General features: G+C 38.9%; 1 protein-coding gene across 4 annotated transcripts in view; it reads left to right on the forward strand.

The window, feature by feature from the left end:
* Positions 1 to 25,000, forward strand: part of sipa1l1 (signal-induced proliferation-associated 1 like 1) — a 209,495-nt gene that overhangs the window by 128,188 nt on the left and 56,307 nt on the right. For all 4 annotated transcript variants that reach the window (XM_072916279.1, XM_061987120.2, XM_072916278.1 and 1 more), the window contains exon 10: positions 17,848 to 18,427. In XM_072916279.1, the coding sequence (XP_072772380.1) occupies positions 17,848 to 18,427 (580 nt within the window). The remainder of the gene's footprint in view (positions 1 to 17,847; positions 18,428 to 25,000) is intronic.

Genomic DNA, 25,000 nt, shown 5'->3' on the forward strand with positions numbered 1-25,000 from the left:
CAATTTGAACAGAGGACAATGAACCTTAACAAACTTCTCATTCTGGAATTCTTCATCGGTATAAAAACTGGCTCCGTTGATGAGATATAAAGTTAAAGTTAAAGTACCAATGATTGTCACACACACACTTTTGCTGATTTAACCCCCAATTCCAACCCTTGATGCTGAGTTCCAAGCTTGAGGTAATGGGTCCAATTTTTATAGTCTTTGGTATGACTCGGCCGGGGTTTGAACTCACAACCTACCGATCTCAGGGCGGACACTCTAACCACTAGGCCACTGAGTAGTAGTAAACATGTTTGGCTTTGACAATGGTAGCTTACTCAAATCTCTTGTGGATCAACTCCACCAATTTCACTCACCGGTATAAAAACTGGCTTCGTTGATGAGATATAAACATGTTTGGCTATGACAATGGTAGCTTACTCAAATCTCTTGTCGATCAACTCCACCAATTTCACTTAGTTTTGTCAGGTAGAGAACTTTTAGAATGTGGTCTCGATACGGTCCGTTTTTTTTATTATAATCCAGTTTGTCGCTCTCTGTCACATTATTGTGACATCAGGCCTCTCTTGTTTATCACGGTTAATTAGGACTGGATTTTAACGAAGTAAGATTGTTATTATTATTAAAGTAATAGTACATTATAGCCACCTTTACACTTGTTTCACCCAATATATTAGCCTTGAGTGTGTTCTGCAGTCAATTACACTACTCAGCGGTAGCTCGGAGGATCCTTGAAACGTCGTTGCTATGGCTATCTTTCGGCCGCTACAACATGGCCACGACCTGGGATTCCTTCGTCACATCCTTTAAGTCACACCTGGGCTTTAATGTGTGAAACCACCGGCGTGTACTCCGCATAAACTTGGTCAACTTGACACTCACAGCTGCGATAGTTATGATAGTTATGTGATGTTAGAAGTCCGTGTTAGCATTGTGTGTCTGCGTTGTCATTCCACATCGCTCAAGTCAAAGCTCTGTTATTGTCAAAGATGAAGTACATCGAAATAGTTCCTGTCCATTTCTGATGGACAGCTGTTGATAGCTGATAGCAGTGATGAGGCAGGAGTTGAAAACGAAGTCCATCAAAAAGTTGTTCTGCCAAAAGGTGGTCGGCTTGATTATAATTTTTTTTTTATTGTCGTGTTAACATAATATAAATAAATAACCATTACCCACAAATTGCCACACCATAGTACTAATGGAGAATTGGATTAACACTGCACTGTAATACATCTAATGCACAAAATAAAACTTAATTTAACACTTCATTTCAGCCAAAAACATGTGAAATATTATTTAATTAATAATAAAATAAAAAAAAGTGATTTAGTGAAACGGTGACATGTAGTACATAGTGATGGGTACTGAATCCAGTACGTTTTAGCACAGCCCGAATTCCAACGGTCCGAATTCCAACGGTCCTACGAGGAACCAATCCAACGGTGCCATGTTACGATACCTGGGTTGCGTGTGACCTCACGTGATCACTCCAGCAGCACTGAGAGCGGACTCAGCCAAACGACCTCTCGGTATTTTCAATTTTCAATGCCAATAAAGGCAAGGCAAGGCAACTTTATTTGTATAGCACTTTTCATACACAAGGCAGACTCAAAGTGCTTCACAGACAAGAAAGTGAAATGAAAGAAAATAAAAGCAAAATTAAAATGCAGCCAATAAAAATAAAAACAGTGTGGACGTTAAAAGTTAAAAGATTAAAAGATTTAGCTGAAAGCTATGGTGAACATAAAAGTTTTCAGTCTAGTTTTAAATGATAAATAATGATAAATAAATGGGTTGTACTTGTATAGCGCTTTTCTACCTTCAAGGTACTCAAAGCGCTTTGACACTACTTCCACATTTACCCATTCACACACACACACTGATGGAGGGAGCTGCCATGCAAGGCGCTAACCAGCACCCATCAGGAGCAAGGGTGAAGTGTCTTGCTCAGGACACAACGGACATGACGAGGTTGGTACTAGGTGGGGATTGAACCAGGGACCCTCGGGTCGCGCACGGCCACTCTTCCACTGCGCCACGCCGCCCCGTTAAAAGTAGTCAGAGTTGGGGAAAGTCTGACATCTTCAGGAAGTTTATTCCAGCTATTTGTTGCATAGTGACTGAATGATGCTCTCCCTTGATTTGAGTTTACTCTGGGAACCACGAACAGATTGGTCTCAGAAGATCTTAGTGATCTAGAGGGCTTATATAGTGGGAGCATATCAGTGATATACTTCGGCCCTAGACCATGTAGTGATTTATATGTGAGCAGGAGGATTTTGAAATCAATTCTCTGATGTACAGGGAGCTAATGTAAGGATTTAAGAATTGGTGTAATGTGCTCACATTTTTTGGTTTTTGTTAAAACTCTAGCCGCAGCGTTCTGAACAAGCTGTAGCTGCCTGACAGTTTTTTTGGGAAGACCTGCAAGGAGACTATTACAATAGTCTAGCCTACAGGTAATAAAGGCATGTACAAGTTTTTCTAAAGAAATTGACTCAAATGCTCAAAGTAAGGCTCCACTTTTCCAAAAATGCATTAGCCTGATGCTTTGTTATTGACAGGCTACTGATTAACATAAGCGATTTTGCATGGCGATTTAAACACCTTCAAATTTGTCAATAAAAACTACATCTAAGATGAACATTACAATCAAACAGCTGGTTCGTAATAAGTACAATACTTACAGTATTAACACTTTTTAGGGCGCAACAACAACAAAACCCACACCATCAACTATACACTACTGCCATCTAACGTCCTGGACGTGCAACTGTATCTGCAACTTAATGTCATACCTGCCAATGAGCAAGATAACTGGACAGCAGTTATCATAATAAGCTCATTTTTTAATGTTGCTATAAAAAATGGATTTTGTCAAAAACGATTATTGTTAACACAATAAAAAGTGCAGAAAATTGACTACCGGTATCGAGTCCCAGGTACTGTTAATTGGTACTGTATCGGTTCAAATGTGAACGGTACTCATCCCTAGTAGCGAGGGAGGACTATTCATTCTTGTGGGGGCATTAAAGAGACATGTCCTTAGCTTAGAGAATAAATACATTTGGATCTAACTTATTTATCCTGTCAGACTAAAGCTGTCTTATCAAAGTCTGAGAGCATGAATGATAAAGCTTGTTTGCATGACAGGCGAAACGTCTTCTAAGACAATCTGAATAGTCTTCAACACGGGGTCCCGTACACCTAGATGTTGCGTGGAGGTACTACAGACATTTTTGGTTGATTGGACTTAAAAAAAAGTTTTTAATTTATAAATCCCCTGCAACTTTTCTACAAATTAATATATCACCCAGCCCACGTTGATAACTGTTACCTCGCGGTTCTAGAGCCTCATGCTTCTCTTTAGCTAGTGGAGCTTTTTCAAAAATGTCAAAAAATGGAAAAAGGTGGGAGCATAAATATACTAAAAGACGTGTTTTAGGCCACTCCTTCTTTGTCTTATTTTGTCCACCAAACTTTTGTTGATACTATTGACTTGTATGGAGTGCTAATCAGACATATTTGGTCACTGCAAGCTAATCAATGCTAACATGCTATTTAGGCTAGCTGTATGTACTGTACATATTGCATCATTATGCCTTGTTTGGAGGTATATTTTAACTCATTTAATTTCCTTTACTTATGTCCTCTGGATATTTAACTTATATTTGCATGTCCCAGGACCGTATGTAATATTGGCTACATTTTTAATAGTTATTTGTGGGTCATGTTGTTCCAGACCACAGCAAACGTTACCCAGCTTGCAATGATTGTAATAAATCCATTAGAGGAAGACGTTTCCTTTAACTTAGACACACAGCTCTATACCGTTGGCCATTCTAAGCCAGTAATTTCCAGGAGTTATCTCACCCTCCGAGAATTTTCCGTTTTACTAATGTTTTCCAAAGTTGTAAAAATGTGTAGAATAAATATTACATTTCAACATTTCTGTCAACAAAGATTTGAGTCAGGCTGCAACACATATTCTTTTTGATAGTAGGCTAATATAGGTAATATAGACGCTTACATAATTTGTTGCTTTCATTATAACACTTAGTTAAGGCTTTTAATTTTTGCAGTTTCTTGCAGATTTTTGTATTTTGGGTCCAATATGGCTCTTTCAACATTTTGGGTTGCCGACCTCTGTGTAACCTGATCAGTGATCACTTCCTGCGTTGCTCGGTTACTGGAGAGCGAATGCCTTTGTTCGTGCAACAACCTTACTTTGCACCTTCCTGTTTCTTCCAGTGAATAAATTTTTTTATATAAAGATAGTTTTATCGAACACATTTTTTCCTGATATTGATTACGTGTCTATCGCAATATGTATCAATATCGTTTTATTGCCCAGCCCTACGAATAAGGTTATCAAAGTGATCATATTATTGTGTTTACTACTCTCTATATTCACCATCTGCTCCCTAAACGTTTCCTTCCTCTTGTCTGTCACAGAGAGAGAAAATGTCGGCAGGGAGTGGTGGTTTGCGTAATTGAATAGCAGGGTTCGCCGGTGGGAAGAGGTTTATTTAGAAACATGTGGGTGACATATTAGCTTGAGCTGCTTATTAGACAAGGTGATTCATGGTGTCAACATATGCGCCGATGAATGTCAGCAGGGGAAACGTTTGTGTGGGATGATGACTTCCGAGTTGCAGCCGCGTCGCCTGGCAAATTCTACCTGCGAAGGCATCTGCAATTGGACCATTTTAGTGACCGACACAAGGATGAATTTAGAAAGCACTTTTCAGGACAGTGTTGTTTGCTTTAAGGGGTCATATTATGCAAAACCCAATGTTCTTGCATGTGGGCACCTGTTTGGTGTTTTTGGAATATGGCTGTCACTAACGACTGTTTTGATGAACGACTAGTCATCGACTATCTTAACGATTAGTTGACTAATCGGATTATGTAATGTACACCTCTTCACTGGCTCTGATTTACCCACCGGCCTTTAAAGGGGGAGCTGCACTTTTTGGGGGGAATTTTGCCTATCGTTCACAATCATTATGAAAGACATGACGACAGATGTATTTTTTGTAATGCACTCTAACTTGGGAGCTAATTGGAGATCCTCTATTCTGCCTGTAATACCCAATAAAAAAACATCCAAAAAGCACCAACAATACTCCATTTACATTTTGTGACTTGAATATTAACCAAGTATTAGTGATATTGTTATTATAAGCGCTAACACAGACAAACAATTTATAGGGGCACCCTGATCACTTGCCTATGTTGACATCATCGAGTGGTAAGATGCTTCCTTTTTAATGAAAGTTTATTGTAGATCGTAAAACAACCTCTCACCTGGAAAGTAGAAGGATGAGGACGTATTCCGACTTGTTGGTACACTTTGACAGCCATTTTAGACCCGGGAATGGCGAGGAGGACAAAAGACGCTTGGTTCCACCCCACTTTTCTTCGTGAGGATTATGAGTAATTTTTTATCTAAAACGGGAATATAATAAGATTATCAGTCGGCATCCTAATAACAGCAGACATTGTACAGTAATTGATGACTCTGATGAGGTCTGCAGTGAGTAATAATCAGTGATGTTAAAAAAAAAGAAGCAAATTTTGTGATGTCTTTTTGACATAAATGTATGTTTAAAATGATCAAAATACGTACATATTTAATGTTATTATAAATCTGCTTATTACGACATTACATGTATACTTACATTGTGTATATAAAACCCTAATGGAGGCATTTGGGTCCTTTTTTAAGGGTGTTTTAGGCAGAATAGAGCAGCTTCTATGGGCTCCATTGTAAGCAGACTTTTGATCGCATTTATTTAATATTTAGAATGCATTGAAAAATATACACCCGTCATGTCTTTAATAATGATTGTGAACGATAGTCAACATTTTAAAGTGCAGTTCCCCTTTATATTCATCTTGAGCTATTTTTAGGCCTGTGTTAACTAACGAGCATTACTCATTTGTTCAGAGGTATTTATTTTCACTGTCACTGTGCTGCTCATTAGGAAGTTGCAAAAGCAAATGTTCACCTTTTGTCCATTTGAAAGCAAATACGGGCATAGGGTTGACAAAAAGAAGGTGGCATGTTTAATGAAAACAAAATACTAGCACTAAAAACAAAAAAAACACCAAATCTATCGAATTTCCTCGAAAGGAAAAGCACATTTTTTAATGATCATTTGTTTAAAAAGCTGCACACAGGTATTATTGATTATTGATTAACTCCTGGCATTTTTAGCATTCTAATACTTATTGTGGAGTATAACGTTGTATTATAGATTAATTCCTAACAGTTCAGCTTTCAAACAGATTGTATATTTATTTTGGGGCGGTATAGCTCGGTTGGTAGAGTGGCTGTGCCAGCAACTTGAGGGTTCCAGGTTCGATACCCTCTTCCGCCATCATAGTCGCTGCCCTTGTGTCCTTGGGCAAGACACTTTACCCACCTGCTCCCAGTGCCACCCACACTGGTTTAAATGTAACTTAGATATTGGGTTTCACTATGTAGAAGCGCTTTGAGTCACTAGAGAAAAGGGCTATATAAATATAATTCACTTTACTTCACTTTTCATTTACTGTTTATCTGCTTATTTTCTGTTTCAACATGTTCTATCTACACTTCTGTTAAAATGTAATAATCACTTATTCTTCTGTTGTTTGATACTTTACATTAGTTTTGGATGATACCACAAATTTGGGTATCAATCCGATACCAAGTAATTACAGGATCATACATTGGTCATATTCAAAGTCCTCATGTGTACAGGGACATATTTCCTGAGTTTATAAACATAATATACATTTTTTTTAAACGAAAGAAGATTTTGTGATGCTAAAAAATATCGATGTAATCATAGTAGTATCGACTAGATACACTAGATCAGTGGTCCCCAACCACCGGGCCACGGCCCTCTACCGATCCGTAGACCGATTGGTACCGGGCCGCACAAGAAATAAAAAAAAAATAAAAAAATAAAAATAAACAATTGTTTTTTGTTGTTGTTTTTTTTAAATTAAATCAACATAAAAAACACAATATATACATTATATATCAATATAGATCAATACAGTCTGCAGGGATACAGTCCATAAGCACACATGATTATATTTCTTTATGACAAAAAAAATATATATATATATCATAACCCTGTAGCGTCCTGGAAGAGTTGGTGCTGCAGGGAATTCTGGGAATTTGTTCTGTAGTGTTTATGTTGTGTTGCGGCGCAAATATTCTCCCAAAATGTGTTTGTCATTGTTGTTTAGTGTGGTTTCACTATATGCGCATAGGCGCCGATCCCGTGGGTGCTTCCGGGCGCGAGCACCCAGAGACAATGCCGAGCTCCCACGTGAGATTGATGGCAACTTTCAATCTTTAAAATAATTTAAAAAAAATCAATCTTGTTGTAGTTTATTTTGTGGCGAGTTTGGTCCGTTTTACAAATAATAAAGCCACAAATCATATGGGATATTAACTTCGCTGAACGTCTTTTTTTTTTTTTTTTATACACACACACCGAGCACCCACTGGCAGAAATGTAGATCGGCGCCTATGCTATATGGCACAGGTTTATGACAGTGTTGGTGTTGTTCATACAACCGCCCTTAGTGTGACATGTATGGTTGTTGAGTAAGTATGCCTTCATTCGCTTGTGCGTTGTGTGTTCAAAGTCAAGATGATCGATTTTATGGTTCATGATCAAGCATAATGACTAATATAGATAGACTTTGTTTACTGTAGACTAATTGTATCACATCCATTGTCATGATTCCGGCGTGTAGTGAAGCATGCATAGCCATCACCCATCCTACAGGGATGTTATTTGAAATAAATCTACTTGGTATGTCTCCATGGAGACAAGGGTTAGTGATTTTGGAGTAGTTACAACTCTGCTGACTGCGGACAGACATTAACCGCTAGCTAGGATTTGATTGTGAATTGGCGAACATGCTCGTCTGCATGACACGACGTGGGGGAGCGGTACTTTTTAGAGGCGGTACAGTACCGAATATGATTCATTAGTATCGCGGTACTATACTAATACCGGTATACCGTACAACGCTAGTTCAATCTATACGCTACTTTGTAGGGGTGTGGGAAAAAATCGATTCGAATTCGAATCGCGATTCTCACGTTGTGCGATTCAGAATCGATTCTCAGTTTTTTTTAAATCGATTTTTTTTTTAATTTAAATTAATCAATCCAACAAAACAATACACAGCAATACCATAACAATGCAATACAATTCCAAAACCAAACCCGACCCAGCAACACTCAGAACTGCAATAAACAGAGCAATTGAGAGGAGACACAAACACGATACAGAACAAACCAAAAGTAGTGAAACAAAAATGAATATTATCAACAACAGTATCAATATTAGTTACAATTTCAACATAGCAGTGATTAAAAATCCCTCATTGACATTATCATTAGACATTTATAAAAATAAAAATAAATGAACAATAGTGTCACAGTGGTTTACACTTGCATCGCATCTCATAAGCTTGACAACTATGGCGTCACATTAGTGCCAAAAATCTGAGCGCATAAAAACCGTTATCGCGCGCTGATTCTCCACTTCGTGCGCGCGCGACACCCTTTTGCGCGCGCGTGGTGCCTTTCTGCGCGCGCGCGGTGCCTTTCTGTGCGCGCGACGCCTTTCTGCGCGCTCTCTGTGTACTCCTGGCATCTCTCCTCGCGCTGTCATGTTTCTTTTTGGCACTTTGGGGGCGGGTATGCTTAGACGGCCTCTTCTTTCTGATTGGTCAGGCGAAAAATGCTGAAAAATGCACAGAGCCACTCAGAAGTATAGCAGGGCGGGTCATCGTCAATATGTATCAAGATTTACGGAGGAAGAAGTGGATAAAAAAATGTCGCGCGCTGATGAAGGTTATTTCATACCACATAAACACAATAAAGGGTAATACAAAATGTGACCCAAATAAATAATAAGACAACAAACACCATAATCACATCTTTCAGCCAGAACTGGTCCACCAGCAATAACATCCAACTATAACATTATTTTATATTTTCACTTCTTCTTGAACATTTGTTTTCTAATTTATGGAATTTCTTTTGATTCAGCCATAAAATTAATGAAATAATCTTTGAATTTTGTTTTTAAAATGTTAAAAATAGCTTTTAATAATGTATTCTGAAACAGTTTAAAATAATCAGAGAACTGACTAACACTGACCCTACACAACTATGTTGCACAATTAAGTAATTTTTTTTTAAAAGCGAAAGAGGTAATTTCAACAGGTACAGCATCCTATGTCATATCTACATGTAATAAGATTTGTAACAAGGCAAACCGTTTGTAAATTGGTCGAAAATCGAGCAAGTTATGGTAATTTAATTAGTACATGTACCATTGACATCAATGTAATGATTGAGGCTAGCTGTCCAAGGTAAGATGGCTACCTACCTACTCAGTGGCCTAGTGGTTAGAGTGTCCGTCCTGAGATCGGTAGGTTGGGAGTTCAAATCCCGGCCGAGTCATACCAAAGACTATAAAAATGGGACCCATTACCTCCCTGCTTGGCACTCAGCATCAAGGGTTGGAATTGGGGGTTAAATCACCAAAATGATTCCCGGGCGCAGCCACCGCTGCTGCCCACTGCTCCCCTCACCTCCCAGGGGGTGATCAAGGGTGATGGGTCAAATGCAGAGAATAATTTCGCCACACCTAGTGTGTGTGTGACAATCATTGGTACTTTAACTTTAACTTTAACTTTACAACGTTGCTACACTGGAGAATCATTGGTCATATGAAAAATGCTCACAGCCAATCAGAAAGGAGGGGCCGTCGAAGCATACCTGCCCCCAAAGTGCCAAAAAGAAACATGACAGCGTGAGGAGAGATGCCAGGAGTACACAGAGAGTGCGCATAAAGGCGTCGCGCGCGCGCAGAAAGGCACCGCGCGCGCAAAAGGGTGTCGCGCGCACGCACGAAGTGGAGAATCAGTGCGCGATAACAGTTTTTATGCGCTCGGATTTTTGGCACTAATGTGACGCCATAGACAACACACTGTGTCCAATATGTTCACAAAGATAAAATAAGTCATATTTTTGGTTCATTTAATAGTTAAAACAAATTTACATTATTGCAATCAGTTGATAAAACATTGTCCTTTACAATTATTAAAGCTTTTTACAAAAATCTACTACTCTGCTTGCATGTCAGCAGACTGGGGTAGATCCTGCTGAAATCCTATGTATTGAATGAATAAAGAATTGTTTTGAATCGGGAAAAAATTGTTTTTGAATCAAGAATCGTGTTGAATTGGAAAAAAAAACAAAAAAAACATTTTAATCGAATCGTGACCCCAAGAATCGATATTGAATCGAATCGTGGGACACCCAATGATTCACAGCCCTACTACTTTGTATTAGAAAGGGCAACAGTGGAGGATGCATGTGCATGTACGAGCCAGTCTGCCCCACAACAATAAGATGGAGGAAAAAAAATAACTTTTTGACTACAACTGAAAATATCTGCTGATGTAATTGAGACAAAATACGTCCCCAAAGTCTCACATTCCCAATGACTGGTTTGGAGCCAGTTTGGAAGAGGGCAATATTGATTTAGGAATATTTTCGTCATGCATCTTTGGTTTGACATTTTTGGTTGGGACTTATTGGGATCACAAATACACAAAAAACGCTACCAACAGGTAAGAAAAGTCGGTTTTGCATAATAGTACTTCTTTGGGTACAGACTCCAGAGATGAACATGTATAATGCAGGGATGTAGACATTTTTACGCCTGTATTCTTATCACTTTATAGCACTGACAGGCGTTGGAAGAGAAAAATAATAAACAAACCTCTTTTTGTTTGTTTGTTTCTTTTCTCTCCTAGTCAGACTCTGGCGTGTACATGTATGTATTGTATGTTTCTTGATTTCCCCAACCACAGATTGTGGATTTTGTAGAAGTGCAGAGAGTCTCCGTTAATTCTTTCCCTCCTTCCTCCCAACGGCTGTTCAACTTGAGTTCCTGACGTTACCAGACAAGGAAAACATCCTGAGACGACAATTTGCAGGGCCGAGTGAGATTTGAGGGTGCAATAATAATTTTGTTGTCAGGAGGAGTACTCTCTTTTGTCGTTACTTGCTTTGTACCACCATCAGTTGGTTTTGGCTTATCTGGGTTCCTGATTGCGTACATTAGGAGTCTGAATGTGTTCTACTAGGCCGGAAACCGAGGATATGTTGGAATCCATCCACATTCAATCATTACAATTTAATTAGATTGTGTTAAAAATATAAAGCACAATAAACAACCTCATGTGTATGCAAACAATTGAGCATGTCCAAAAAGAGTAGGAAGCTTATAGTTGTCTGATATGATATCAAACACTGTTCAAAAGTTATTTTTTGTAGTACTTTGTGTACAGCATATGTTGATACTGTTTCTTAAACTGATATATATCTGTATATTGTCGAAGTTCCTTGCTTAATCCATTTCCGCATACAATTTCTTAAATACTTTTGATATTCTGCTTGAACACATGTTTTAGATTTTGTTAATTCCCAAAATTGTATTTCTGCTCTCATTGAGAATAATTATTTTATTTTTTTCTGATAGCCTTTTATAGTTTCTAGTTTAATGTATCTTACTGTGTTGGTAACCTTACTTAAAGTCGCACTTAGGAACTTTCAGTTTTGGTTGATTTTGGTGGCGCCAGTGGACCGAAGCGGTAGAAGACCCCATTTCCCATGAGTACTAGCGCATTTATCGTTAAACTGACAAGACTTCCGCTGTAATGTTGGCACAAATATTACGTCTCTAATGGCTATGCTGATGACACTATCAAGAAATTATCTTAGATTGCGCTACAAGCATGACGGTGCTACCAAGAATGTATCTGGGCGGATGCAGGTCTGAATCAATGAAAGGCCGGCGGTAGAGTTTTTTTGAAGGAAGTAGTGTGGAACTATGAACGATCAAGCTGGTGGCTATTTATTGCTAACACGCAAATTTCAGATTGCTAACATTAGCATTAGCTTTTTGATTTGAGCATCAAAAGTTACTTACTAGTTTAGCAGGAACTGAGCCAAGGCAGCATCGGCCGAAAATTCCTTTGAGTTCACGCAAGCGAGTGAAAGCCGGGCCAATGGTGATCCTCGATTGTCCTTTTATCCGGGTATGCTCCGTTTTTGTGTTTTTGTCTTCTCAGAAAAACTTTTCCTTTCTTTGGTTATTTTGGAGCTTCGGCCATGATAGCAGTAATTGCACAAAGGCGTTCTTCTTCTTCTTATAGTTTTCTAGGCGCTCGCATCGCATCGACTTCCGTTTTTTTAACAAATGGGGAAAGGCGGTAGTAACTTTTTCATGTGTGTGAGCAAACGCAAAAACTCCCTGAGCATTCAGTGGAGCCCATGTGAGCAACATCAGATGTGCACACTGTGGCTACACCAGCAGCACACCTGACTAAATAACGAGTTCTATCTCCATCCATCCATCCGTCCATTTTCTACCGCTTGTCCTTTTCGGGGTCGCGGGGGGTGCTGGAGCCCATCTCAGCTGCATTCGGGCGGAAGGCGGGGTACACCCTGGACAAGTCCCCACCTCATCGCAGGGCCAACACAGATAGACAGACAACATTCTCTTATTATTATAATCAAATGACAGCAGTCATTCCCATGAGATTATTTTCTAATATAAGTGTTTAGGCCCACTTACAATGACAATAACACAAAATATTGTTTTTCATGAACTGTGTACTTGTATTGTTTGTCTGGGTGGAGGTCCTGCTTTGGAAATAATGTGTACCCCTTTCAGACATTGCATTTAGTTCCCATTAAAACATTCACATGTTGCACAATGAGATGTAAGCAGGGGATCAGGTGTACATTCCTGCAACTTCCTGTTTGTAAAAAAATATATTTTTATTAGTATTTATTTAATATACTAACAGCATTTCATGATTAATATTTATAAATAAAGATTCCTAATAAATGACACTAGAATAAGCACACATTTGATTGGTAAATCATAGTGTAACGACCTGGAATGACACTTTGTGTGGTGTTGGAGTTGTCCGACTTTTTGTGTGGCTGTAAACGCATCACTGGCTAAGTGCCATATGTGCATGTGTTGGCGCAAGTAAGAAAGAGCAAGCGGCTGCTGTTGATATAACAAAGTTGCTTTTGGTCTGGTTTGTACTGCAGAAAATGACCAGTTTTGCTAGATATAATTTTTTTTACTAATGTTTTGGTGATGTGTTTATATGCCGACAAAGAGTTTTGCTCAGTAAAGTGATCGATGGAATTCATGTCCTCAAAGCGCCTCGACAGACGTTATAATATTTGAACAATGATGACCAAAACTGATTTCTTTGTCGTGTCCGTGTGTCGAAAATAGTTATGCGTTTATTTTTTTATTTGATTTTTGTGCGTGGCATAGATTTGCCGTGCGCAGAGGACGCTTGAGCAGTGCGCAATTGCACAGGCGCGCACCTTAGAGGGAACATTGCCTGCCACCCTCCCCAAAGTCGTTAAGTGCCAGTGACATCAATACAGGCCCCCTCAGGCCATGAAAGAGGTGTAATTCAACTAGTTGTAAGTCCTTGTATCATCCCAAAAGTTATAACAAATATTTTATGAAGGTTGAAAAGTTACTTAGTGCTGCTTTAAGATCTCAAAAAAGAGCCAAAAACTATCATGTCAAATATTCCTCCATTTTCTACCGCTTGTCCTTTTCGGGGTCGCGGGGGGTGCTGGAGCCCATCTCAGCTGCATTCGGGCAGAAGGCGGGGTACACCCTGGACAAGTCCCCACCTCATCGCAGGGCCAACACCGATAGACAGACAACATTCTCTTATTATTATAATCAAATGACAGCAGATTATTTTCTAATATAAGTACCTCACGGATGTAAGTAATAAAGACAAAAAGGTAAATTTGAGCTGGCAATGGGATTGAAATCGGATTGTTTTTGTTTTGGTACATATACAATATCATTAACAGTTTTACAATTATTTTTAATGGTGGGCTTATTAAATATATTACTGTAAAGGAAACCCGCTCAAGTCAATGCCGCTTACTCTATATTGACAACCTGTCTGTGTGGACCAGCTCATCAAGTCCTAGTCCACGGTGTTACTATTATTAATATTGCTATTCATATTATTAAAAAGTGCCCGCTTATGTCAACATCCACAAATATGGTCAACAACTTTGGACAACAAGATTTTTCTATGAGAAATTGTTGCGTGTGTGTGTGGACGTGCCGTAGTATTGACAAAGTATTGAATTGTGCACACTGTTACTTCCTGTTTAGTGCAAAGCAAGCTTTAAAATAAAAGCATGACAGTATTTACTTACCTGTATTTAACTACAGCAACCATTTCATTTTTGTATTCAGATTGTTAAAAAAAATAACTAAAGAAAACCGACAAATATAACAAAGCTGCAAGCGGCGTTGAAAAAAGGCCATTGCAGGCCCCCTGCAACTCGGCGTTCACGTGAAACTGCGGGCAAGAAGTCACTTCCTTCCCAATGCCTGATCCACCACCAAAAATTTCAGGACGAACAAAGTATGTAGAAGTAAGTTACACTTGCTATCATTTTTTCACTACAAGGGGCCGATGTTGGTGTCGATATGAACGTCTATGCATGATCAGATCCCGACCTAAAAGCCTCATATCAGTTTGGAAGGAGATCCGATCATTTAAAGGGGAACATTATCACAATTTCAGAAGGGTTAAAACCATTAAAAATCAGTTCCCAGTGACTTATTTTATTTTTCGAAGTTTTTTTCAAAATTTTACCCATCACGCAATACCCCTAAAAAAAAAAAGCTTCAAAGTGCCTGATTTTAACCATCGTTATATACACCCGTCCATTTTCCTGTGTCGTCACACAGTGATGCCAATACAAACAAACATGGCGGATAGAACAGCAAGATATAGCGACATTAGCTCGGATTCAGACTCGGATTTCAGCGGCTTAAGCGGTTCAACAGATTACGCATGTATTGAAACGGATGGTTGTAGTGTGGAGGCAGGTAGCGAAAACGAAATTGAAGAAGAAACTGAAGCTATTGAGCCATATCGGTTTGAACCGTATGCAAGCGAAAACGACACGACAGCCAGCGACACGGGAGAAAGCGAGGACGAATTCGGCGATCGCCTTCTAACCAACGATTGGTATGTGTTTGTTTGGCATTAAAGGAAACTAACAACTATGAACTAGGTTTACAGCATATGAAATACATTTGGCAACAACATGCACTTTGAGAGTGCAGACAGCCCAGTTTTCATCAATTAATATATTCTGTAGACATACCCTCATCCGCTCTCTTTTCCTGAAAGCTGATCTGTCCAGTCCAGTTGGAAATGCATCTGCTTTGAGTGTCGCAGGATATCCACACATTCTTGCCATCTCTGTCGTAGCATAGCTTTCGTCGGTAAAATGTGCGGAACAAACGTCCAATTTCTTGCCACTTTCGCATCTTTGGGCCACTGGTGCAACTTGAATCCGTCCCTGTTCGTGTTGTTACACCCTCCGACAACACACCGACGAGGCATGATGTCTCCAAGGTACGGAAAACAGTCGAAAAAACGGAAAATAACAGAGCTGATTTGACTCGGTGTTTGTAATGTGTTTGAGAAAATGGCGGATTGCTTCCCGATGTGACGTCACGTTGTGACGTCATCGCTCCGAGAGCGAATAATAGAAAGGCGTTTAATTCGCCAAAATTCACCCATTTAGAGTTCGGAAATCGGTTAAAAAAATATATGGTCTTTTTTCTGCAACATCAAGGTATATATTGACGCTTACATAGGTCTGGTGATAATGTTCCCCTTTAAAGTGATGCAATGACTGATTGTTGATGGCAAGGAGCAGTTTTCGCCAACAGCTCTTGCCAACCACAAATGGGTACCAAGAGGTCCCGACCCATCGAGCACTTCAGAGTGTCATTATCATAGTTTGTACCAATTCTGATCAAGATCTGAGTTTGTGGAGCCACGTTATAAATGTCGAAAGTGTTGTGGCGAGGCATCAAATCAAAGTTTGGTGCCATGCAAAGTCCACATCCTAAGGCGTAATTTATCAGTTTAGTATCTATCATTTTAACCGCAACTCATTTGGTCAAAGTCCCTAAGAGGAGTTTGTTAAAGTATGCCCCCTGTTTTTGGTCTAAAGATGGCTGACGGAAACCAAAATGGTCGACTTCCTGTTTGTTTTCAAATATAGATTCTTGAAACTTTTATGTGTGTCCCGTCATGATAGACACCACCGGCGATTTTCATGACTATAAGTGCATCTGTGGAGAGGAGCACAATTTTTCCAATTTTTAGAGGGGGCGCTAGAGAGCCAGTTTTTGAAGTTCGGGTTCAGGACCCCTTTAATATCATATTTTTCGCCGGACTAAACATTCTTCCAAAAATTGGTTATTTTTTGTGCATGTTAAAGCCCTCTAAAATGCGATCAAAGTGTGAGAATCGTAATAAAGCAATTTCAATAGGGCCTTCGCAGCTTTTTACTGTTAAATATGGACAAATGGAGGAAGACAAACTGCCATCGGTTTCAAAATCCTTTAATATCATCCATTTTCATGTCTCTGGTGAGTAAATGTGCATGTGATGGTTGGTTTCAGTTTAGGTCAGGGGTGTCAAACTCATTTTAGCTCAGCGGTCTCATGGAGGAAAATCTATTCCCACGTGAGCCAGACTGGTTAAAATCATGGCATTAAAACTTAAAAACAAAGACTACTTCATATTGCTTTCTTAGTCTTACTTTGGCCAAAAATAGAACAGACACATTCTGAAAATGTACAGATAACAAATAATTCCCTTGGCAAAACACTTCAAGTTAGTTGAAAAATCTGAGAAAAAAATGGTGCCATTTCAAAAACACCATGAAGAACACAATGAACTTTGACTTTGTCTCAGTGTTTTTACAAAGCCATTAAACTTTAAGCACTTCCTGTTTAGGATTCTCATGTTGGCAGTTCACCATTAAAAACAATGGAAAAGCAATCAAGTGTTTTATCAAACCACCGCATTGGTGAAATCCGCAACTTCCACAGCACATTTATTTATTGTCATTTAAATCTTACACTTACAATAAAAACAAAACATTTATCAAAATGACAGCGTAGCCGAAATCAAGGTAACATAACTGCAAACTTAACCAATGTGAACATGGTAGACTTATTCATAAAATAGAACAAACACAACAAATGTAGAAACAAACACCTTTACAATGGAGTTCAGGGTGCTCAGTATGCATTCAAGCAATTGCGAGCCCTGCATGGATGGAACTCTTAACTAAAGAGGTGATGGTCATGTTGACTTAAACTTTGCATCTTACCGTTTCGTTATTTTACCCGTTGAGTGGATAATTTTCAACGAAAGAAGGTATTGCGTGTCAACTGCATCAGTCTGCCGCCAGCCACAACAGGAGCAGCTGATTGCTTGCACCGGCGCTGACTGGAGTAGCGGCAGCCAATCCAGAGGGCGCTTTAAACAGTGTCATGTGTGACGTCGGTTACACTTGAATTGCTATTGTGACATCAAGTGGACACATTTAGAACAGCAGATTTTTTTATTAAAAAAATGCACCTTATTTTTATATTTAGCAAACTGATTTTGCGGGCCGGATTAAACCGCTGTATGTTTGACACCCCTGGTTTAGGTTATGTTCAGTTTAGTCAGCCAGTGCGAGGGGTGTCGACATAAGCTGGCTCCACTGTAATATATATTAAAAACAATTTATTATCACTGTTTTGAGTACCTATAAAAGTGCTCATATGTTGTTATTAGTACTATTGCTTCATCGCTAATGAATGTAAGCCATGTATCTGTAATTCTCTTCCTGTTCTGGCCCTCCCAATATAGCGTGGCAGTCACCCGGTCTAAAGACATGCCATTGTTCGGACCGCCTATCCCGGAAGGCGTTACCTTTCCTAAGTCGTCGGTATTCCGGGACTTCCTCCTCGCCAAGGTCATCAATGCAGAGAATGCTGCTCACAAGTCCCACAAATTCCGCGCCATGGCCACGCGAACACGCCAGGAGTACCTGCGGGACCTGGCCGAGAGGCATACGACCAGCACGCCCATCGACCCGTCTGGAAAGTTCCCCTTTATCTCCCTGGCCCACAAGAAGAAGGAGAAGAGTCGTCCGTACGCCGGGGCTGAGCTGCGGAGCCTCGGGGCGATTACTTGGCCGGTCCACGCGGAGGATCACGGCACGGGAGGGGAGATAGACGCCCTTCTGGCCATCTCCAACGACTTCCTCATCCTGCTGGACCACGATGTCAAGGCCGTGGTGTTCAACTGCGCCACCAAAGATGTGATTGGCTGGACGCTGAGCAGCCCGGCATCTTTACGGATTTTCTACGAGCGCGGGGAAAGTGTATCGCTAAGGAGTGTCGGTAACAACACGGAGGATTTCAAGGAGGTGCTCAAACGACTGGAGGTGAGAAATGACACACTCATGAGTTTAGAACCAGCCCTTACAGAACATTTAGCAGGCTATGTGACAAACCTTCACGACAGTAACGCGACTCAAAGCACTACGATAATGGCAAAGACATGCAAAATGACCAAATACTAGTTTAAAATGGTAATTGTTCCCAAGAAAAAAGTCTGAAAAAGACAGGTTGTTTTATATTCGATGCTTACAAAATGTGCAAAATTCAACATTTGTTTGAAAATAATTGATTAACAGTGGAACAGGGGTTAGTGCATGTGCCTCACAATACGAAGGTCCTGGGTTCGATCCCCGGGTTTGGGGTCTTTCTGTGTGGAGTTTGCGTGTTATCCCTGTGACTGCGCGTGTTCCCTCCGGGTACTACGGCTTCCTCCCACCTCCAAAGACATGCACCTGGGGGTAGGTTGATTGGCATCACTAAATTGGCCCTAGTGTGTGAATGTGAGTGTTGTCTGTCTATATGTGTTGGCCCTGCGATGAGGTGGCGACTTGTCCAGGGTGTACCCCGCCTACCGCCCGAATGCAGCTGAGATAGGCTCCAGCACCCCCCTTGACTCCAAAAGGGACAAGCGGTGCTCCACCCCACATGAATCGGAATTACAGAGTGTGGAATATCATTAATTGCAATTCAGAGAAATTCATTGTAGTCAAATAACAGGAAGAATGTGTCACATTTAACAATGTTTTTGGCATAAATACAAACAATACTTTACAATACTAAAATTAAACAATAACTCCCTTAATTTTGAATACTGGGATGAAGTAAACCATGTTGGGAAATTGTCTTTTTCCCCACCATTTCCATAATTTGAAAATTACAATTGGTTCCAGCCTGACTATGGTAAATGAATTTCAGGAAAGTAGGCGTTATTAATTATTAATCAAATATTTTTATAATTAGAGCATAAAAAACCTGTTTAGGACCTTCTAGATATGTTTTAAAACAGGGGTTCTTAACCTTTTTGTCGTTGGGGCCTAACTTTTACATTATAGAGTGGCCCGGCGCTCACTCAAACATAAACACTGAATTAGCAATTTTACTCTTAATTTTAAATCGTATTTAATAATTATATCTAACCTACTTACAGTTTAACAGGATAAACCTTGTCAAATTATAAGAAGCGATGTGTTCAGCACAATTATTACTATCAGGGCTTCATTTAGACTGATTACAAAAACAAATACTAATCAAATATACTGCAAAACAAGGGACTCGTAAAAGCTGTTAAATTAATTTGCATACAATTATCAATTATGCAGTGCTGTAATAAATTCTAAATAAATAATAATATATGCATATACAGTATATATATATATATATATATATATATATATATATATATATATATATATACATACATATATATATATATATATATATATATATATATATATATAAATAAAACTAAACTGTAAATACAATTAAAATGCAAATGAAAATACATATTCACCCCTTAAGTGACATTTTTTGCGCTTAAGAAACTTCTCTGACTTTATCTCCAGAATTCTTGTTTGATAGTGTCATTACTGCCACAAGTGGTGGAAAAGTGTATTACAACTGAGTACTGCTGCGCCCATACGGACCACATCTAAGAAACAGATATTTTTTGGTGGCCCTATGGTTAAGAATTTGTTTTGAATGATATAAACTAAAATATCTGTTCTACAGAAGATGCGTAAACAGGATATGACGTAGGGGCTGTGCCCCGTGCGAACTTTACTGGACAGGAAGTGATGTCATCAAAATGGCAGCGCCCTCAGGCTTCCACCTGAACACACAATGAATGACTGAGGCATTCGTACATCGAGATATGGGTCGCACACAGGCATGTTTGGCTCGATTTAAAGGTTCATAAATCAAAGAGTTAGCAAATAAAGGGGTTCGTACATCGAGGTTCCACTGTATATTATTCTGCCCTCCCTGAATGTTGGAACGTAGTATGCCAAATATGTAAACAGTCTTTTAAATTAGAGATAATAAAAACATCATGAGGTTGTTTAGTGATAATTTCCACAATGAGGTTACAGTAAAACTTAGCACACAAAGGAAAGTACATTAATACACACATGAAGTACACATTCAATACAGGCCAAAAGTGTGGACACACCTTCTCATTCAATGTGTTTTCTTTATTTTCATGACTATTTACATTGTAGATTGTCACTGAAGGTATCAAAACTATGAATGAACACATGTGGAGTTATGTACTTAACAAAAAAAGGTGAAATAACTGAAAACATGTTTTATATTCTAGTTTCTTCAAAATAGCCACCCTTTGCTCTAAATACTGCTTTGCACACTCTTGGCATTCTCTCGATGAGCTTCAAGAGGTAGTCACCTAAAATGGTCCTTTTGTTAAGTACATAACTCCACATGTGTTCATTCATAGTTTTGATGCCTTCAGTGACAATCTACAATGTAAATAGTCATGAAAATAAAGAAAACACATTGAATGAGGAGAAGGTGTGTCCAAACTGTTGGCTTGTACTGTACATGTAGGGATCATGTTTAATTAACAATACAGTTTGTATTAAAATGATAAAAAAGCAATTCAATTACACAGAATGAAGATTCGATGTAATGCCGCTAGCTTAATGCTAACGTGCAATGGACCAGCTCAAATTTAGCAAAACAAACTTGTAAGAATGTTTATCAAATGAGATTTTACCTGAACAAAACTGAGATAAAAGAGGAAGTATATTTCAATTTACAGGCATATATTAACCAAACTCTGTAGAATCACTCTGTGTGTGTGTGTGTGTGTGTGTGTGTGTGTGTGTGTGTGTGTGTGTGTGTGTGTGTGTGTGTGTGTGTGTGTCATCACCCGATCGGTCCACTCATGTGTGAAGACTACGTCACTTCTTTTCTAGCAGGTTATTATGACTGAGTTTCTGCAACGTCACGTGCTATTGAATGGTTTGTGTACAAACAATAGCTTACCTAATAGTAAAAGAGAAAAATTAAATACAAATTAACAAGGATTCAATTAAAAAAAAAAAATCAGGGAGTATTAATCGCCACGATTTCAACCACTTTTTATCTTCTGTCATTAGAATTAATTACTCACGGGGACGCCTGACTCCCATAAAGTTTTTTTTATTTATTTATTTTTTTTTACAATGTTTTTTTTTAAACGAGGCACTGACCATATTTTTTGGACTATGGACTGTACCGTTTTATAAGCCGCACCTAATAAATGGAAAAATTAAAAAGTTCATATATTAGTCGCACCGGATATATATATATATATATATATTTATATTTATATTTATATATATATATATATATATATATATATATATATATATATATATATATATATATATATATATATATATATATATATATATATATGTATGTCTTAATAAGGTTATCCAAAAAATAGTGCTCGATACCGTAGTAGAGCGCAATATATGTACCGGTATGTGTGGGAAAAAAATCACAAGACTACTTCATCTCTACAGGCCTGTTTCATGAGGGGTTCCCTCAATCAATCTCCTGATGATTGAGGGAACCCCTCATGAAACAGGCCTGTAGAGATGAAGTAGTCTTGTGATTTTTTTCCCACACATACGTACATATATATATATATATATATATAAATATATATATATATATATATATATATATATATATATATTTATATATATATATATATATATATAATGTTGTGAAATAAGTTATTCACACAGAAATGTTTTGTAAATGTTTATTTACATACCTTCCAAAGGGTGTCTGTAACACGGCAGTAAAACGGCTGATCAAATAAAACAGAAGTCATTGTCATTCCTACAGACATCACACATTGGATGGTTTAGTAAGTAAGAATTGTTTTAGTTTTATTGTAAAACTTACAAACGTTGCCTGGGGTGATGAATGAAGAATCCATACGAAAAGAAATGCTGTAGACTCCTCGAAGACAGAACGGCACCTCTACTTCCGGTTGAAGGCTCAGTCTAAACAGAAGGGCAATGCAGCACTGCAGCACCTACAGTGAGCGAACTCGTCCAAAAGATGGCGCCACAGCACAAACAATAACACAGCTTTTCAGCGTATTTGCTTGGATTTTTTAAAAACTATTTGCATATTTTAAATACAATTATGAACTCCAACGTCATTGTATCCCATTGGGTTGAGTTTTTTCTTGCCCTGTTGTGGGCTCTGAGCCGAGGATGTCGTTGTGGCTTGTGCAGCCCTTTGAGACACTTGTGATTTAGGGCTATATAAATAAACTTTGATTGATTGATTGATTGATATTTGCGGTCAGCGAAGAAAAATCTACAAATTAGCCGCACAGTTTGATAAGCCACAGGATTCAAAGCGTCTTATAGTCCGGAATTTACGGTAATAGTTAGAGTTGTCTTCTTCGTGTTCAAAACAGCCACATATCGGGATCCAAGAACACAAACTACTGCATATTCTCCAGCCGACCTTTCGTCTTTGTCTGTTACCGGTACTTCTATTTACGTAACCGTCTGATGCATCTATCATCACCATACCAACCACACCAGCTCCGCTGTAGAAGGCATTATTATTTTTACTAGAAAAACTAAACTAAACAATACAACTTGAAATGTGTTCCAAGGAATTAGGCCTTGTTATTTATTTTCAAATAACCCAATCACAAACACGTTTGTCCGGTTTTGTTTACGCTTACTTTACTTTATTTGTGCTACAGCTGAAGAAAAGTTTCTAACTTTAAATATGGACGGCACATCAAAGGCTGCCATTAACGTGTCCCACTCCTGTGGCCGATCTACAATGGCCGCGTCATTCATTTGCCAGAATTACATTTTGTCTCAGTTGCGTCGTCTCGCTGCTCTACTAAGACAGTTGCAGAAACACCTTTGGACAACATGCTCCTACTGACTCGTACACCTACACAGTACTCACACACACACAGAAGCGATTCTGGCTCTTCACAAGCCGTTGCTATGGAAACAGGTCGTGGGGGGAAAAAGTGTAATTCTCAGTGCTTTAGAACGCATGAATTTCCCTCTCATCTTACTACCCACACACGCATGTTAGTTGATTTAGTACTCAGAAGTGTATCACTTTCATGTTACATTATGCATCCGATGTTCATCGTTAATCATTTACACTACTTCAGGCTAAAGAGGAAGGCTCGGGAAGTGGCCTTGGCCCACCTACTTTCCTTTTTTCTCACTTTCACTCCTTTATAATTATGTATGCACTGTCATTAATTAATTGACTTGTGCTGCAATCTGGTGTTTCGCAAATATTAGCTTAGGAAATGAAATATTGACATAAAATCGCACCACAGGTTTAACCAATCAAGGACCGTAATAGATCATCAAGGACAAATTAGAAAATAGTAATAATGAGGCTTTGTCTGAGCATTGCTGCGTGGATCTGAATGAGTGCAAAATGGACGCTGGGGGATGGATGTTCTCACATGCAAGCAGAGTGGAGGCGGTCAAAAGAAAGCACGTGTGTGGGCGAGTCAGACAAAAGGGGTAGCGACTGCTCGCGCTGAAGTCCCTGTGCTGAGGTGTGTGATGAGACCAAGACGAGGCGAAAGAAGGTGCGCTTTGTATGTGTAAAGATCACACGTTCACTTCGAAATGTCAACTCAGGAAAGGCTTGTTCCGTGTAAATGACAGTGCAGGGATTAGGGGGGCGGGTAAACGAGGGTGTTGCACCGGAGCCCTTAGCACACATTTTTTTCTCTGCCGTTTAAAAATGTAAGCTATAAAAAAGACGCCGTAAATGTTTATATAAAATGAATGTGAAAGTTCAATAATAAAGTAACTTGAATCAATATACTGTATGCATGCCTAAGACTAGGACAATTAGGGATGGGTACCGTTTACATTTGAACTGATATGGTACCTGGGAATTGCGGAAATTGTGTTCATAAATACTTTTTTATTATCAAATTTTTTTCATTGCAACATTTAAAAATGAGCTGATTATGGTAACTTATCTCCAGTTGTTATATCTTGTTGTATTATCACATTCCTCAGTCTCATTTGCAGGCATTACAATAAGTTGCAATTCCAGTTGCAAGTCCAAGAAGCTATATGGCGTAGTGTATACTTCATGGTGTGATGGTCAGTTAAGTCTTTGCTGAATCTAGTCTTTTGTTGCGCCCTGAAAAGTGTTAATAATATAAGTATTGTACTTATTACGCACCAGCTGTTTGATTGTTGTGTGACTCTTACAAGTAAGCACTCAACTGTACCGATTTTTGGTAATTTTGTGTGTTAATAAATATTGTTTTATCAATACAATTTCCTTTTTTATTGCAACATTTAAAAATGAGCTGTTTTGGATGACTGCTGTCTAGTTGTTATCCATCCATCCATCCATTTTTGTACCGCTTGTCCCCTTTGGGGTCGCGGGGGGGTGCCGGAGCCTATTTTCTCATTTGCAAGTATGACAATAAGTTGCAATTCCATTTGCAAGTCCAAGACGTTAGATGGCAGTAGTGTATACTTCATGGTGTGATGTTCAGTTAAGTCTTTGCTGAATCTAGTCTTTTGTTGCGCCCTGAAAAGTGTTAATAATATAAGTATTGTACTTATTACGTACCA

This window comes from Nerophis lumbriciformis, linkage group LG26 (genome assembly GCF_033978685.3).
Source record: "Nerophis lumbriciformis linkage group LG26, RoL_Nlum_v2.1, whole genome shotgun sequence".
Taxonomy (NCBI): domain Eukaryota; kingdom Metazoa; phylum Chordata; class Actinopteri; order Syngnathiformes; family Syngnathidae; genus Nerophis; species Nerophis lumbriciformis.